This window comes from Populus nigra, chromosome 9, assembly GCF_951802175.1.
Source record: "Populus nigra chromosome 9, ddPopNigr1.1, whole genome shotgun sequence".
Taxonomy (NCBI): Eukaryota; Viridiplantae; Streptophyta; class Magnoliopsida; order Malpighiales; family Salicaceae; genus Populus; species Populus nigra.
The window spans coordinates 11,774,443-11,793,163 of NC_084860.1; the positions used below are offsets into that span (position 1 = coordinate 11,774,443).

General features: G+C 34.4%; 2 protein-coding genes across 2 annotated transcripts; both read right to left on the reverse strand.

The window, feature by feature from the left end:
• Positions 1 to 1,764: 1,764 nt before the first annotated feature.
• Positions 1,765 to 8,278, reverse strand: LOC133702755 (uncharacterized). The gene is made up of 5 exons (XM_062127078.1): positions 7,154 to 8,278; positions 6,600 to 7,012; positions 6,009 to 6,351; positions 3,013 to 5,963; positions 1,765 to 1,840 (listed from the first exon to the last, which is right to left on the reverse strand). Exons 1-5 carry the CDS (start codon positions 8,276 to 8,278, stop codon positions 1,765 to 1,767), a joined length of 4,908 nt encoding a protein of 1,635 aa, XP_061983062.1.
• Positions 8,279 to 10,919: 2,641 nt separating this feature from the next.
• On the reverse strand, positions 10,920 to 13,816 carry LOC133703347 (receptor-like protein Cf-9 homolog). The gene has a single exon (XM_062127818.1). It carries the CDS (start codon positions 13,796 to 13,798, stop codon positions 11,102 to 11,104), a length of 2,697 nt encoding a protein of 898 aa, XP_061983802.1. The 5' UTR covers positions 13,799 to 13,816; the 3' UTR covers positions 10,920 to 11,101.
• Between the last annotated feature and the right edge of the window lie 4,905 nt (positions 13,817 to 18,721).

An 18,721-nucleotide genomic window follows, 5' to 3' on the forward strand; every position in this document is an offset into this window, starting at 1 on the left:
CACAGAAGAAGCGTAGAAGATAACTGGATAAGTGTTTATAAGGCAACTTTACCGAATCATGGACCGATCTCGATTGAGTCAGTGATCGTCGAGCGAGTTACACCATCTGATCTTCACGCGTTCACCCCAGCTACTTCTCCAGGTAACAAGAAGTTTATGGCAGTAGCCACGAGAAGATGAAAAGCAAGATAGTTGCCAAACAAAATAAGGCCGGGTCTCAGCCGGGTTTACCCGGGTCGGCCGGGTTCCGGGTCAACCCACCGGGTCGACCGGGTTTCACCGGGCCAAATCCCCGGCTGTTTTTTACTTAGACCCGGCCCGGCTCCAGGCCCGGGTCAGCCGGGTTCCGGGTCAACCCGCCGGGCCGGGCCGGGTTTCAAAACTATGCTTATTTGCCCTTATATATCAAATACAAAAATACCAGTATAGTTGTTGCTGCAGGAGGACTTTTTGGACAGTGTTGTTCAATCAGATCCGACTCAGCGGTTCAACTTAGTACTATTAGGGTTTTTTAATTTTTCTTCTGTATAAATAGTTGTAATAGTTATTTTGGCAAATGGATACATAGAAGAATAAAATTAAGTATTTTAAGAGTTTTTTTTTATATTTATAGTGTTTTTAGTCTTTAAGGGTTTTACCTTATAGCAAATCTTTTATTTTTTGTTTCCGTCTATGTTATGATCTTTTTTTATAAAAGGATTGTAAAAGATTTTTTATTGATTGTTTATGTGAATTACTGTTAAAAAACAAACATTTGAAAGACTTGGGATTTGTAACAATCTAATCTTGAAAAAGTTGATTAATGTTCATAAAAAATCTAATCTTTTAATAATCTTTATTCAAACTCTAAACAACTCTAGATTATCTAACTGATACTTAAAACTCCCGAGTAATTTTTAAAAAATTATCATTAACTTACTATCGAAAAATTCTTTTGGTAAATAGTCCTTTGCAAATGAATAAGTGTTTGATGTTCCGCCCACATTTAATTAAATAATTTTGTAGGACACGTGATATTTTTGAGATAGAAATTAATGCTTAACTTATACTGGATTTAATAACACGAGGTAGAAATATTTTTTTAATATATGGAGTGAATTAAGATATTATCTAAAATATTTTAGATTGAATAATTTTCTTGTAGAATATTTCATAATAATAATAATAATAATAATAATATTTTAAAAATTATTTTATGCAAAACAAATAATCTCGTAGACCATGTTAGCCATGTATCATCCATCATGGAATTCATATGGAAATGAATGAGTATTTAATTTTACAGCTTAGACATTATTTATGCAGGCCGGCCTCGTCACATTTGATTAAACTAAACTTGTAGGAAACTTCATTTTTTTCCAGATGGAAATAAATATATGCCTGACCCATAAGCTGGACTTTGGTTGCCGAAGACTTCGCTACAATTTCTCGATTATCATCCATCAAGTGCGTTCAATCTCCAGGATGGAGATGTTTTGTGCGTACCTCGTTGAAACCAGGGCCAAATATGCTATTAAAATATATGCTTATTTCCTGGATGGAGATGTTACATAAAATATTAATTAGAGATATTAAAATTGATATATATTATTATATATATCCAGTACCGTGACGATCATTTTTCTTTATCAGGATTTAGATTAGAGAGAGAACAAAAAAATCGGGGAGCAATTTTACAATTAAAGGGGAGGCAACACCAAAAAAAAAAACCCTAAAAAGTACTTAACTCTTTCTCCAAATAAACGCAACTTCACATGAAGTTTTTTACCCAAAAAGTTCTATTGGGTCTTTGCGTTCAGCTGCCGTGCAGGACTCAATGGTGTTAGGTCCAACTGCTAGCCTGACTCAATGGCATTGGATTCTTTAGACAGTAGGACCAAATACTTTAATTTTTTTTTAATTTTTTTTTCCACAGGGTACAAAAAAAATAAATTGATGAGACTTTTTTTATATTGTAAAAAAGTTAAGTGATGATAATATTTTTTTTCATTTGAGATTGGGATGAATTTCTTTATTAAAGTGTCGAACGTGTGCGGCGTCGCGGTAATCATCCACCCTCTCATGTATATGTAAGTCTATCTGGCAAATATGGAGAGACAAGGAATTCTTGTCTTTATCAGTGAAAATTTTGAATGGGAGTCGCCACCTAATATTTTGGTCATTAGAAACCCTAACTGGTCTCAAAGACTGGGTACGGAGACTGGTTGCATAAAGGAAAGGTATTAGCACCCCAAATGTGCCCTACCTAAGGTAAACTGCATTGTTTTATTTTCTGATAAAATCTAAGGTCTTGTTGTAGTTTCTAATTGTCGATCTGTCTACGGTGTAAGAAAAGTCCTCATCTGTTCTCATCTTATCTGGTAAAAATCTAATTGTTTTATGTCGTCAAAAGAAATATCCTTTTAATATCAGGAATACGTTTTACATATAAATTCGTAATCCCTGATACTAAAACAAAAAAAAATATTTTTTTTTGAAAATTTTGAAATATTGGCTAAATTCTCGTGACTTTAATAAACTGGTTATTAAAGCCAAAATGCATGCTAAAACATATTTTTTTTGAAGTTTTCTTTGTTGTATGAAAATAGAATATGATTTTTAGCTTTGAAAGACTTGGTCGTATACATGAAACAAATTTTTTTTCATATAAGACCATATTAGAATAATCATTATGATATAATGTCATTTGAATTCATCTAAATAAAAGACTATAATTATATTAATATTGCATGACAAATTATTTTATTGAATGAGAAATTATTTTAAAGATCTTAGATTAGATAAATATATTAATATTGCATTTGACCTGAGATATTAGAATTAAATAAATTATTAATAACAGGTCATGAAATCTTGTGATCTTCTCTTTGTAATGAACGAGGAATCTTCTTTGAAATCACTTATCTTAGAATACGTGTTAGGTATATGTCTTCAACAAAAATTAAACAAAGGCAGATTGATACAATAAAAACCTTTAAAAAATACCCACTCATAACCCAACAAATAAAATACGGGCCTTCATAGTTTGGTGCCCACTTGCTTCTATCCTCACTTGGTAATGGTAAGATTTTTCTTAGTACAAGATCCCCTTCTTTGAATTCCCTTGGTCGGACTTTCCGGTCATATGCTTTGGCCATCCTTCTTTGGTATAACTGGTGATGACAAATTGCAGCCAACCTCTTCTCACTTATCATGTTTAGCTGCTCGTATCTCACTTTAGCCCATTCAGCTTCTTCTAGTTCAGATTCTATTAGTACTCTCAAAGATGGAATTTCTACTTCCAAAGGCATCACCGCTTCCATCCCAAATACTAATGAGTAAGGTGTAGCTCCAGTAGATGTCCTTACTGCTGTGCGATACGCATGTAGAGCAAAGGGAAGCATCTCATGCCAATCCTTATAAGTGACTACCATCTTCTGGATAATCTTCTTGATATTCTTGTTTGCAGCTTCGACAGCACCATTCATCTTCGGTCTGTAAGGAGACGAGTTTGAGTGTTTAATTTTCCATTTCACACACAATTCTGTGATTATTTTCCCATTAAAATTTTGGGCGTTGTCGGTCACTATCTTCTCCGGTGAACCATACCGACAAATCAAATCTTTCTCAATGAAACACTTGACCACCTTTTGAGTTACATGAGCATAAGAGCTGGCCTCCACCCACTTTGTGAAATAATCAATGGCTACTAAGATAAATTGATGCCTATTACTGGCTTTTGGGTTGATTGGGCCAATCACATCTATTCCCCACATTGCAAATGGCCATGGTGATGTCATATTGAACAAAGGAGCTGGAGGTGCATTTATCTTATCACTATACACCTGACATTTATGGCATTTTCTTACATAATCAATGCAATCTTTCTCCGTGCTCATCCAGAAGTATCCAGATCGTTGCAGTTGTCTGGCCATCATATGCCCACTTGCATGAGTTGCACAAATTCCTTCATGAATTTCTTGCAATGCTACCTTAGCTTCGATTTCATCTAGACATCTTAGTAAAGTCTCATTGAATGATCTTTTATATAGAATTTCTCCATCCAGGTAAAATTCCATGGCTAACCATCTCAAGGTCTTCATATCTGCTTTAGATGCCCCCAAGGGATACTCTTGATATTGGATAAACCGCTTGATGTCATAAAACCATGGGTTCCCATCTACTTCTCCTTCAATTGAACAACAATGAACTGGAAAATTTCTAATCTCAATGCAGATTGGTTGTACCCTGATGCCGTAATCAGTTTTGGCCATAGAAGCTAAGGTTGCCAAAGCATCAGCAAACTGGTTTTTGTCTCTTCCCATATGGGTAAAATCTATCTCATCAAAGCCCTCAGTCAGTTTTGAGAGATATTGTTGATAGGGTATCAATTTTTCTTCTTTGGTCTGCCATTCGCCTTTCACTTGACAGATTATTAACATTGAATCCCCGTAGACATCAAGCTTCTTTATCTTCATCTCTAAAGCAGCTTCTAAGCCAAGGATACAAGCCTCATATTCAGCAGTATTGTTAGTACATTCAAATTGTAGCTTGATTGAGATGGGATATTGCTTCTTATCAGGTGAGATTATCACAGCCCCTGCTCCATTGCCAGATACATTCACTGCCCCATCAAAATACATGATCCACCAATCATTCTTCTCTTTGTCTTCTTCGACTATCAACACATCCTCATCCGGGAAGTCAAATTTCAAAGGCTCATAATCTTTGATAGCATTATCTGCTAAATGATCAGCAATTACACTTCCCTTTACAGATGTTCTTGTCTTGTATACAATGTCATACTTTGCCAACATTACTTGCCACCTTGCTATTCGGCTTGACAAGTAAGGTTTCTCAAAGATGTACTTAAGCGGATCCATTTTTGAGATCAACCAGGTGGTATAATACAACATATATTGTCGAAGACGCTTCGTACTCCACACAAGGGCATAACATAGCTTCTCAGTCATAGTATATCTGGATTCACAATCGGTAAACTTCTTACTCAGATAATAGATAGCTTGCTCCTTTCTTCCAGACTCATCATGTTGTCCTAACACACAACCCATTGCTACCTCGGTTACTGTCAAATACAAGATCAAAGGTCTTTCAAGCACAGGTGGCACTAACAAAGGTGGATTCTGTAAGTATTGCTTTATTTTGTCAAAAGCCTCTTGACAGTCTTTGTCCCATGTACCAGGATTCTTTTTTCGAAGTAATCGAAAGATTGGCTCACATGTTGTTGTTAACTGAGATATGAATCGAGCGATGTAGTTCAAACGTCCTAAGAAGCCTCTTACTTCTTTCTCAGTTTTAGGAATTGTCATAGCCTGAATTGCTTTCACTTTATCAGGATCGACCTCTATTTCTTTATTGCTTATCACAAATCCCAGCAACTTTCCAGACTTTACCCCAAATGAGCATTTTGCAGGATTCAGCTTCAACTGATACTTCCTTAGTCTATCAAATAATTTTCTTAGAACCTGAACATGATCTTCTCCATTCTTAGACTTGGCAATCATATCATCCACATACACTTCAATCTCTTTATGCATCATATCATGGAAAAGTGTCACTATTGCCCTTTGATATGTGGCTCCAACATTCTTTAACCTGAATGGCATCACTTTGTAGCAAAATGTTCCCCATGGTGTGACAAAAGTGGTCTTCTCTTTATCTTCTTCAGCCATTTTAATCTGGTTATACCCGGAGAATCCGTCCATGAAGGAATAAGTTGAACTCTTAGCAGCATTGTCCACCAGAACGTCTATGTGAGACAAAGGAAAATCATCCTTGGGACTAGCTTTGTTTAGATCCCTGAAGTCTACACATACTCTGATTTTGTCATCCTTTTTTGGGACTACCACTATGTTAGATACCCATTTAGGGTATTTAATAACTTCTAGAAAACCGGCATCCCACTGCTTCTCTATCTCTGCTTTGACCTTGAGTAGAATATCCGGGCGAGTTCTTCTCAATTTCTGCTTAACAAGTTTACATCATTCTATCAAAGGCACTCTGTGTACTACAATATCAATGTCTAGACCAGGCATATCTGCATAAGACCAGGCAAACACATCCGTATACTCTTGTAGTAGTACTATTAAACTACATCTTTCTTCTGTGGTAATCAGAGTTCCAATCTTTAGCTCTCTTTTATCTTGCTCTGTGCCTACATTTATCACCTCTAATTCTTCTTTTGCAGGTTTCCAAGCATGCTCAGACTGTTCTACCCGTCTAGTAAACTCTTTCATATCATCTTCATTCCATTCCTCTTCATCCATTGCAATCACATCCTTATCAAAGTTTGGCCATTCATTTTCAATGCAATATGTTTGTGGATTTATGGAGGATTCACTTTCAGGATTCCTGAAAGCGGAAGGTGTTTATAGTGTAAATGCATATCTTGTAGTCAAACAAAGAAAAATAAGGTAACAAATGTTGAGGAAAATGCACGATCTCAATAATATTTAAAAGTTGGCTCAATAATTATAAAAAGACCTTATGTTGACATCTTGAGCCAAGATTTCCAACTAAGTACAAAAACACAAAGCAAACTTCAAAGGAAAGCACACAAAGCACATAAAAGCGAATTCAAGTAGACGCTTAATCATTACTTCTTGAAAACAACTGGGGCTTCTTCAATCTCCCAATTCTGGAATACTTCATCAACTGAAAGCTTTCGCACAAAGGTATTGGTTGGAGCCTCTTCTAGAGAGTGGACAGTTAACTGAGGTAACAACTCATCTTCTTTTGTTGTTTTCGGCTCATCATTAGAATTCCAGCCTTTTCCTTCACCTTCGTCTACATTGTTGATATCCATGACGGCAAGTTTCTGTCCCAAGACTTCTATCATGTTTTCAGGTTTCATTATATATGCTGACTTTGGGAAAGAAACATGGATGGGTGGGATTACAATGTCTTCTTCTTCTGGCTTTCTTCCTTCCATTCTAGCCAACCTTCTTTCTCGCTTAATCCTAGCAGTTCTCTTGTAATCATCTTTCTTAGGCTTAAAACCAAGCCCAAACCTCTAATCAGCAGCATTAACTTTCATCATGTTAACTCTCTTAAAATTTCCAGTAAGTGAAGCATTCTGGAATGGTAGCCCATGTTTCAAAAAGCACTTAGCTATCATTCTGGCAGTATCAGAAATAATTGGTCTTCTCAGCACCGTATTCTCTGGTACCCATTCAGTGTTTACAATCTCGAAGGCATGGAGATTTCCATCTTTGTAATCTTCTGCTTCAATATAAGGGACTAACACATTCCTTATCATGGACAAAGTTTCTTCTGCCTTAACTTTCACTAAAGTACCATTGATGATGTACTTCAGACATTGGTGTAGAGATGATGTCACAGCCCCAGAAGCGTGTATCCATGGTCTTCCCAATAACATGCTATATGAAGGATGTATATCCATTACTTGTAGGGTTACCAAAAACATCTGAGGCCCTACAAACAATTCAATGTCAATGGTCCCTATTACCTGTCTAGGGGAACCATCATATGCTCTAGCTGTCATAGTGCTTGGCCTCATATAAGTAGCATCAATTGGCATCTCATCTAGCATATGCCTTGGTAGCACATTCAGAGCTGAACCATTATCCACAAGCACTTTGCCGATCAGACAGTCCTTACATTTCACGGTGATGTACAAAGGCTTGTTATGCCCAGTCCCTTTCGGGTCTAGCTCATCTTCAGTGAAGTATAAGTAATTAGAGGCTTGAATTCTTCCCACCAAATGTTCCATTGTATCCTGAGTAATATCTTGGGGCACATATGCTTCATTCAACACCTTTTGTAATGCTTTACGGTGTAATTCAGAACTCAGGATAAGTGACATTAAAGAGATTCTAGCAGGAGTTTTCTTCAACTGATCTACCACACTATACTCACTATGCTTCATCAACTTCAGAAATTCATTAGACTCATCTTCACTTATAGGTTTGTTCACTTCCATACCTTTAAAAGCATCAACTATTTCTTTTCCTTTAGCTTTTCTCTGCCTCTCCAATTCTTCTGGTGTAAAACACCGACCACTTCGAGTTAAACCATCAATTTCAGTATGGAAGATAGGAGTAGGATTCTTAATGTTGAAAGAATATCCATAATTGTAAGGCATTGTGCCATAACTTCCACTATTTGTGCACACAGGTTTGGTCAGGATTAGTTTTGGTGGACCACCCACAGTTGGTTGGAGTTTACAAACCTCCACTTTTTTCTCCTGACGGCCTATCATCCCAACTTCACTGCTTTCTTCTTCACTCTCTATCCTTATCATGCTGAAAGTCAGCATCCTTTGCACTTCTTGGTGAAATTCTTGACAATCATCAATGTGATGTCCCACCTTGCCATGAAACTTACAGTAATTATTTTAATCATTTTTTTTTGTTATCCTAATCACTTTTCTTTTTAAATTTGATTCATCTATAGTCTTTTTTTTTTGTCTATTTGAATTAAAGTCATATTATCCAACCTAGTCGGATCTATAACCCGAGTTGCATTTTTTTTTTTTATCTTTTAAAACATGATTGTGATAGTTGAACATTATCTTTTATACAAAACAAAATAGTCTAGCCCAACGAAGAAGCACGAGCTCCAATTATAGTTAACATATACTAAAATGACTTGACTTTTCACTGTATAAGTGAATAATAAAATGTTAAGCTCTTTTTCACCTTGGTCCTTAAAACTTTTTAGGCTTTTTTTTAAATAAAATTCAAACTTATTTTTTTCTTTTAATTTTATCCTCCAACATTAGGCTTACAAGGTATTGGATTTCATAATTTGTTTTGATTTACTTTCTATAAAGTTATCCCGATCTCATGACGGGTCATGAGTTTTGCAGGTTAGTCATTTTAACTCATGTTATTTTTTTTCATTTTTTAATTAATTCTTTTTCAACTTCATCATTTAAAATTGGGTTGATTGAGAATTGATTTTAATTTTTTTTTATTTGATTTCTATAGGGTTATCATGATCTCATGATCTAAGTTGCAAGTTTTGCAAATTAGCTATGTTGACTTAGGTCTTTTTTTCCTTTTTAAATTGAATAATTTATTTTCCAATTTCATCATTCAATATTGGTTATTAAACCTTTATAATCTAGCATAAGAGTATTCAATCTCATTCTCGCTAAACTTAAACACTTTGAAATCATATAGGTGTTATCTTGTGAGATATAGAGATATTAGAACTTCAATTATATTATTCATTCTATTAAGAGAGATAGTTGTGATAACAAAATCACCCTTATAAACCTTTGGGAGTTAGACAAAAACTCTTAGTATTGGTGAGGTAATTTCACTAAGGAAAAAAAATCTTAAAGATGACATATCTTCAAGTAATGTAAAAATCTTGGTGTGGATTCATTAAGTGGTTATTGTACTTTTGAACTTGGACTCACAAATGAATACAATACTCATGTATGGTTTAGTAGTTGAGGTATGAATGTAGGCTTGCCAAACCATGTTCAAAATGATTTAGTAAATTCTTTACATTATCTCTTTACTTTGAGTACTTTAATTATATTATTAATTATTGTACTTGAAGTAATTTGCATTATTTGTATAGTCTTATGATACATCAAATTAATCCCTCCTCTTAGGTGTTAAGTTGTCTTAATCCTTGAACAACAATTTTCTTGTACTCATTGTAGCATGATATTATTTCTTCAACAATGCCTTTTTTATTATCAAAATTTATTGTTTTTCAATTTTATCATCACAAAGTTATGTTAGCATCATTTAATGTGTTTGAATTTGCTTTGCTTTGCATAAACTTGTGTATGAAAAAGGTTAATTTGCAAAACTTTCAAAATTAAATTAAAGAATAACTATATGAAATATTTTAAGATGGTCATTAAAAAAATTTGAAAGACTAAAGAAAAAAAAACAAAACGCACAATTAAGAGAAGGCATAAAAAACTTTATTTTAACTCCTGAAGTTTCAATTTACATAGTATTTGGTCTCTGCAGTTTCTTAATTTTATATATTATTTCTAAACTTTATTTTTACCATACTTACTTCCTGAGTTCGGTGAAACGAGAGAGAAAGTCATATGAAAAAGAAAAAAGAAAAAAAGAGAAAGTGGTTAAGAAGTTACATCTTAATCATAAAAATATCAATCTTAGTGTTAATAAATTTATTTGAAAAAATAGAGTTCAAATACACCATTATAACATACTACATGATGCCACCACCTCACTATCACAATTTTACCACCGCATAACTACTACTGGTTCACAATATAGAATTATTATCTATTATATATATTCCAATTAATTTTTAACATGTCTTAATTTCCAATTAATTTTTCACAACAACAAATCGTTTTTAGACAATATGTAGTAAGAAACATTACAACAAAAGCTATATTTCTAATGGTGTATTTTGCTAAAACCAATACAATATAAATAGAAAAGATAGCACTCAATAAATTATAAAATCCTACCCTATTACAAAACAACTATAAATCTGACAGCCTGCAAGAAGTGAAAAAAAATCTAAATAAAACAAAAGGTCCTAAAATACCTAGAAAAAATAATAAAATTATTATATATAAACCTAATATAGAAATCCTTTTTTATGATAAATTCATGAATATTAAATGAGCATAAATTATCTATTTTTTTTATTTTAACAATAATTTTTTACATGTTTTTCTCATATTAATTTTTTTCCTATCATATATAATTAAATTATTGAGTAATGATTTTTTATGTTTATAAAACTTTTATTTAAAACAATGCTTTTTATATATATATATATATATATATAAGACATGTTTTCATCAAAATCAAAATAAGACATAATCACCTCGTTAGTGGTTTTGCTTATAATTTATTATATTATTATGATTCGGGTAAGATCATTAACTTACAATGACATAAATCTATGGATTAAAATAAAATTACAAACGCACAACGTAAAAAAAAAGAAAAAGCAGCTACACTAGCCTGGAAGATGATCCCCTCTTCTTGACTGCTGCCATTATAGACCAAAGTCCACAAAGCAAGTTAATTAACTAAACTGGTGATGGATCATGGAATAAAATATTTGCGCTATTAGTTAAAAGCATTATCAAGACTTACCTTCTCACATGCACTGCCCTGAGTAGCTAGTATCGTCTTCCACCATTTCTGGGAGCATTCTTCCTTCTAAGCCTTTTTCCATATTGATGGGCACTGTCTTCAACCATATTCACAAACCATGCAGCTTTTCTTGCTCTAAATACAATATATCCTATAGAGACTCCAAATACAAATCCACATCCATAACCCATTGTTACAGCTTTCCATCCAAATCCATCTTCAAACATTGAATCTTCTTTCTCGAAGTTTGACGGAGGCGGTCGTTGCCCCTCACCTTTGTTGCATTTTACTTGCAAGGGAAACCCACATAATCCCAAGTTCCCTTCGTATGAACCATTTTCAAATGTATTGAACTGCTTACCTAGAGGTATGGGTCCCTCAAGTTGGTTATACGAAAGGTTGAGGACTTGAAGAAATGTTAAATCTACCAATTCCTGAGGAATCCTTCCAGCAAGCAGATTTGAAGAGAGATCCAACGACTCCAGATCAGTTAAATTCCCCAATGACGGCTGGATACAACCAATGAGGCTGTTGTGAGAAAGGTTGAGCTGTTTCAGAGATTTAAGCTTCCTGAGGGACTCTGGAATCTTTCCCGTGAATTTATTGCAGGATAAATCAAGTGTCGTGAGCGCAATTTGAATTTTAGGAAACACAGTCTGCGAACCTTTCCATGCCAATTGTACAGAAAAAACATAAGTAGTAGATACATTTTTTGTCCTCATGTAATCCATATCCTGATCAATGCTCATCATGGCTTTGAAGTTGTTGAAATACTCTGTTGGCAAAGGACCACTCAGGCTGTTGTTGGAAAGGTCAAAAATCTGTAATTTAGAAAAAGAGTCCTTGACAGTTGGACCCTTCAAAGAACCATGAAGTTTATTTGACCTTAGAATAACAACCTTCAACTTTGGAAGCGTTTCTAGAAAGGAAGGGAATGTGTCATCAATCATATTGTTACCGAGATCCAGAAATTCTAAATTCACACAATTGATGATGGATGGTGGTATCACCCCTTTCAATTGGTTGCCATTGAAGTTGAGATATCTCAAATCATTCCCCTCTGAATAGATTGAAGGGATATTGCCGTGGAGATTGTTGCCACCAAGATGCAACACTAAGAGTCCATCACTGAAGTTTCCCAAGCATTGTGGGATGAATCCGCTAAAGCCATTGTTGGACAAGTCTAGAATCTCTAAGAACTTCAGCTCGCAAATGACAGAAGAGATGTTCCCAGTCAGTTTATCATTGGAGGAAAGCCTAAGAAGTCTCAAATGTTCAAGCTTGAAAACTGAAGGTGGAATCTGGCCATACAACTTGTTGAAACTAAGATTGATATATTGTAATGACTTACAAAGGAACGGACTTATCTGGCCATACAATAGGTTATTGTTCAAAAGAAGAAAATGCAACGAAGGCATGGAAAACAAGGAGGATGGAGTTGTTCCATTGAGCAAGTTATGAGATAAGTCGAGAATGATTAAACCTGAAAGCCTACTTATTTGTGATGGGATGCGTCCTATCAGTTGATTATTAGATAAAAGGAGTGCAGTAAGACTTGAAAGCCTGCTTATTTGAAAAGGGATCAGACCTGTTAGTCTATTGTACGAGAGGTCCAACCACTCAAGCTGTGTGAGTTTAAACAAACTATCTGGAATTGGACCAATAAAACTATTGTTTCCAAGATGCAAGTACTTGAGTTGCTTAAGTTTTCCTAATGAGAAAGGGATTTGACCACCAAACTGGTTATCTTTAAGGCCCAACTCAATGAGTTGTGTGAGGTTACCAAGTAGATCCAGATTCGAGCCAACAAAATTGCACCCACTAAGATACAGCTTCTCCACAGACTTCAGATGACTGATTGAATCTGGTTCCAAATGAATTGAGATCCGCGTATATGACAGATCCAAATGCGAAAGAGCATTGCTCAAATTGTATTGCGGAAAAGAGCCAGTGAGTCCTTCGTTGCTCCATAAATCGAGCCATTGAAGGTTTGATCGGCGAAATAAATTATCAGGGAGTTCCCCTTTCAATCCACAACGCCAGAGTTGGAGATATGACAGAGAAGAAGACAAGTTCATCAAGGAACTGGGTACCACCAAAGACATGTTCACTCCACCCAAGTAGAGTTCTCTCAGCTGGGTAAGGTTCTGAGCAAGCTTGTTGAAAGAAATCGGTTCCAGCATCAGCTCCCCAGAGTTGGAAGAGAGACCAAGGGACACCAATCTGGATAAATGGGAGATTTCTGGGGGAACTTGGCCTGCAAAATTCGATGAATTTAGATCTAAATGCGTCAAATGCAAGAACTGACCAAAGGAAGATGAAATGACAGAGCGATTGAAGTCATTGTAAGAGAGATTAAGCTTCTGAAGATGATGAAGGGAGAAGAGAGTGCTGTTAGAATGGAGGGTGCCATAAAGCATGCTGCAACCAAGGTCTAGGCCAATTACATGGCCAGTTTTCATGCTGCATGTCACGCCATCCCAAGTGCAGCAATCTGTACCCTCTTTCCACAGCACTTTCTCGGGTGGATAACATGGAAATGTAGATGGAGAAGAAGGCGTCATGGGAAAGGAGTTTTTGAATTGGAGCAAAGCCAGGCTCTGGTCACCGGGGCATAATTGTACTGAAGAGGAGAAATTGGAAGAAGAATGAGCAGGTTGGGAGTGGGAATGGAAGAGAAGGAGGCAGAGAAATTGAGCGAGCAACAATGAAGATCCCGTCATTCCCTAAAAGTGCTCTTCTTGGAGATTGATGGGAGACTTCTATTAGAATGTAGTCTATATATAGAGACTTCCGGAATGCATATTTTCCCTAATATTTAAATAATCAATTTTATATGTACTAATATTTGCACTCAATTTGTCCTAATAAATATTAATATTATAGCATTGTAAAGAGATCTTTGATTTTTAATCTGTTTCGATTTTATAAACTCTGATTTTTATTTTTTTTTGCTAATCAAATCTTTCTCTTGAAGTTTTCACATTCTCGCCTAGTACGAATTTCTATTCTTTTATTTTATAGTATATTTGGAAATGTGGTCGAATCATAACTAAAAAGAATTTTAATTTTTTAAAAAATTAATTTTTAAAATTTTTAAATCATTTTAATATGTGCTGATGTCAAAAATAAATTTTTAAAAATAACAAAATATTATTTTAATATATTTTTAAATAAAAAAACTTAAAAAACAATTTCTATCATAATATTAAAGATTTCTTTGCTTGTCATTCACTGGGTTTTACTTGTAATACTTTCTCTTTATTTGCATCATTTGTTTTAATTGATGATTGAATATTTTAATTAGTTACAACAATACTCAGACAATGTTTGATTATGTGGTACCATTATGTTAAAAAAAAAATTCATTTTTTTTAATTTTTTTTGTTTTGTTTTTTTGAATTGTTTTAGTATATTAATATCAAAATATTTTTTATAAAAAACAATTTAAAAATTAACCGCCACTACAATATCAAACAATACTATAATTTTCAATATTTTAAATAATCTACTTGCTAATCATTTTACTTGTTCGTCGGCTCATTTTCTCAAGTTTATCAAATCAAACATTTTTGAAATAGCTAGAAGACTAGTCAGCATCGAGGTTCGTCGGCTCAAGTTTCCTGGAAGGATTGGTGATGCATAACAAACTACAATATTCGGATTAGAGAAAAAAATAACTTTTTTTGAAAAACAAACAAGACTTTGTGCATCTAATTTCCAGGATGGGCCGCCTCAATTATGACGACTTTAAAAAGTTTTGACATTATTCTAATCCAAGTTGATATTAGCTGGTTATCAGGAGCATTCTAATCCAAGTTGAAATAAGATCCCAGCAACCACTTATTATTAGAAGCATTCTAATCCAAGTTGATAAATAGTTTTCAAAAGCCAACCGAAAGTCACCTAATGACTTTTCAAAAGCCAACCTTAACTTTTCTTTGTTAGTAAAATTTATCCGGGGGCTTGATTGCAAAATTGCAAAAAATCCAATGACCAAATTAGAAATATTCATTTTGAATTTTAAAACAGTGTCATTTCCTTGACAACTGTTCATTACCTTCTTCATCAACAATGGTTTCGATAGTAAAAGGCAGTGAAGACGTTAGTGGTGGAATTGCTTCAATCAAGGGAGCACATCTCACGGTTGATATCCCTCGCCACCATGATGCATGCCGACCGTTACTATCTTCATGCAATAATCCCAAAAATACATGCATCCTTTGACTATAAAAGCCAGAGGAGAGACGGACAGTGGAGAGGGGGGGAAATTAGAGAGGGGAACAAAGTAGAACAAGGGAAAAGAAAGAAAAGCTAAGAGAGAAAGACAGAGAGGAGAGTGAACGAAGAACAAACAAAAAAAAACCAAAAAAAGAGGGAAATAAGCATAGAGAAGTACAAGCATAAGGCAAGAAGAAGAAGAAGAAAATATAGAGAAACCGAAGCAGCATCCTCCACGTACCACCGCCACCAGCATCGCCACTAGCATCAACAGCACCTCCACGACGCCACTGCAGAGAGGCAAGAATACTGTTGACAGAGGGAACGAAAAATAGAGGAAGAAAACAGCATAACGAAGCAAAGAAGAGAAGAAGGAGAATCAACGTCTGCCACCACAGCCAGCTGTCGCGACAACACCACCACCGTGAGCCACCAGCACCATGAACCACAGCGCCTCCATTCCAGGTAGTTCTCTTTCCCTCGTCTTTGTTTCCATTTCATCTTCTCGCACGCAAAACGTGCACTGTGCACGTTTTTGCAAGCAACGAAAAATAATTACCCTGTTACTGTGCTTATGCACAGTAACCAGGTAATTGTATTTGGTTGGTTACTGTGCACGGGGATAGCAACCAGTCCGGGTTGGATCATCAGCCCAGTCCATGCGGCTGGGCTGAGTCCATCCCAATATAAGATAGTTTGTATTTTATTGGGTTGATCTCGGCCTAGTTTCTTTTTTGTGCCGGGTCCTGCCCGTTCTAATAAAAAAATATTTTTTGTTTTCATGTATATGGCCAAGTATCTCAAAGGAAAAAAATCGTATCATATTTTCATACAACAAAAATTCAAAAATATGTATTAGTATGCATTTTGGCTTTAATAACCAGTTTATTAAAGTCACGAGAACTAGGCCAATATTTGAAAAATTCCAAAAAATATTATTTTGTTTTCTTTTAGTATCTGGGATTACGACCTCATACGTAAGATGTATTCTGGATATTAAATTCTTTTGTTGATGTTTGAACGGTTAGGTTGTACCCGATAAGATAAGGATCTCTTTATCGATGATGACTTTTCTTAAACCATAAACAAACCAACAACTAGAAAACACGACAAGACCTTAGATTTTATCAAACAATAAAATAATGCAGCTTACCTTAGGTAGGCGTATTTGAGGTGCTAGTACCTTTTCTTTACACAATCAGTCCCCGTACCTGATCTGTGAGACCAGTTAGGGTTCCTAGTGACCAAAATACTAGGTGATGACTCCTATTCCTGCTTTCCACGGATAAAAAACAAGAATTTCTCGTCTCCCTAAATCTCTCAAACCCTTTTAGAAGAGAGAGATTGTCATATCTTAGAGTCATAGCTCTTTTCTTTGTGTTTTAGGTATTTCAGTACTGTATTCTACTCATCCTTTTTACCATCCATGTGAAATAAGAGACATAATTTTTTATTTATAAAAAAACCTAAAAACCCTATAAATAATAAAATACACAAATAAAATGTAGCTGTAGATTACCTTTTTTTTCTTTAGTACAACCACTTAAAATTTGTAAGGAAGAAATGAGATTTTTGTTTTTTAGAAATGAGATTTTTGAATTTATACTTAACTAGAAAAAAATGTTTGGCCATCCAGATGATTGTAAGGTGGAAGACTTGTTGATATGGCTTTCCTTGGTCTTCTCTCCAAATACAACGTCGCAACTTGACTTGATATTCATTGATAGTAAGGTTATGGAGGCATGAATACACGCAAGCAACAAGTGACTAACTACACGTGGTGGCACAGAGGTGTGAATGTGAAGATATTAGCCCCATTATAATGAAATATTTATATGTTATTCTATTATACTATACTTTTAAACATGTGAGAAAAATAGTGTATAAATTATACTATAAATAAAGAGCATTTACACTATAAATGACAGTACTGTAGCATCAAGTAGCGTTCTTTTCTATGTTTTCTTATTATTAGAAGCATTCTAATCCAAGTTGATAAATAGTTTTTCAAACTAGTGGATGGAGTTTAAAACCATGTGTCTGTAAATTACAGACATATTAAAAGCCGAAAGTCACCTAATGACTTTTTGAAAAGCCAACCTTAACTTTTCTTCGTTAGTAAATGGCAAAGTAATACAACTTTGGCGCCATGAAGATGAACCTTTGCATTTAACCTATTGACAAAAAGATTACATTAAGAGATTATCATCTCATGGCTATTGAGAACGAATCCAATCAAGCAAACTACCAATTGAGCCGAAGACATGGCTAATCGCTCACAAGGATATGTAGGAGATTGGGAAATTTCTTACTTCACACCGTAGCTAGACTAGGTATATGTCAAAAGAAGGCAACTTGCAAGGCCAGCTCTTATCGAGGGTACGTCCTCGTGGATTATTAATTCTTTTATCAAATTGGTGTTTGTCTTTCTGGGCATCATTCTTCTTCTTTAGTCATCCAAAAAGATATATATATTCAATCATTCTTTCATCAAAATGAACTCTATGACCCACTAGTGATATATATATTCTTGCCCTCTGAATCCAGTCTAATTAAGAAACTTCTTGTTATATATATATATATATATATATATATATATATATATATATATATATATATATATATATTCTTTCATTCTTTCAATGCATGTGCATTCAAGCATCAAATGAATTATATTTCATGTCATTTCATCGAGAGATAGAGAAATTTGTTGTTGCCTTCCACCGACTTCACCCCTCTTCCTAGGTATTAAGTTGTTTTAATCCTTAAACAATAGTTTTATTGTAGTCATCACAGATAGTGTACTGTAGATGACACTGTTTCTTCAGCAATATCTTTTTTATTATCAAACGTTATTGTTTTTTAATGTTATCATCTCAAAGTTATATTAGCATCATTTAATATGTTTGAATCTGCTTTACTTTGCATAAAACTTGTGTATGAAAAGGGTTTGGCAAAATTCCTAATTGAAATTAAAGAAAAAATTTATGAAATATATTTTAAGATGGTCATTAAAAAATATTGAAAGACCAAAGAAAAAAAACAAAGCACTCGTTTGAAAAGACATAAAAACTTTATTTTAACCCTTGAAATTTCAATTTACATCCCTGCAATTTTTTAATTTTTATATTATCTCTAAACTTTATTTTTATCATAAGTACTCTCTAAGTTTTCAGAGACGAGATAGAAAGCCAAATGAAAAAAAAAAAAAAGAAAGTTGTTGAGAAGCCATATCTTAGCCATAAAAATATCAGTTTTGGTGTCAATAAATTTGTTTAGAAGAATAGATTTCAATATAAGTGGGTGGTTGAAGAAAAAATAAGTATTTTTGTTTGGTTTAATTTTGGGTTTCTTTGACCAATTAGAAGGTACTTTGGGTTAGAAATTATTTAATTAGGTTACTAGGGTGTGTTTTGGGTGTTTTA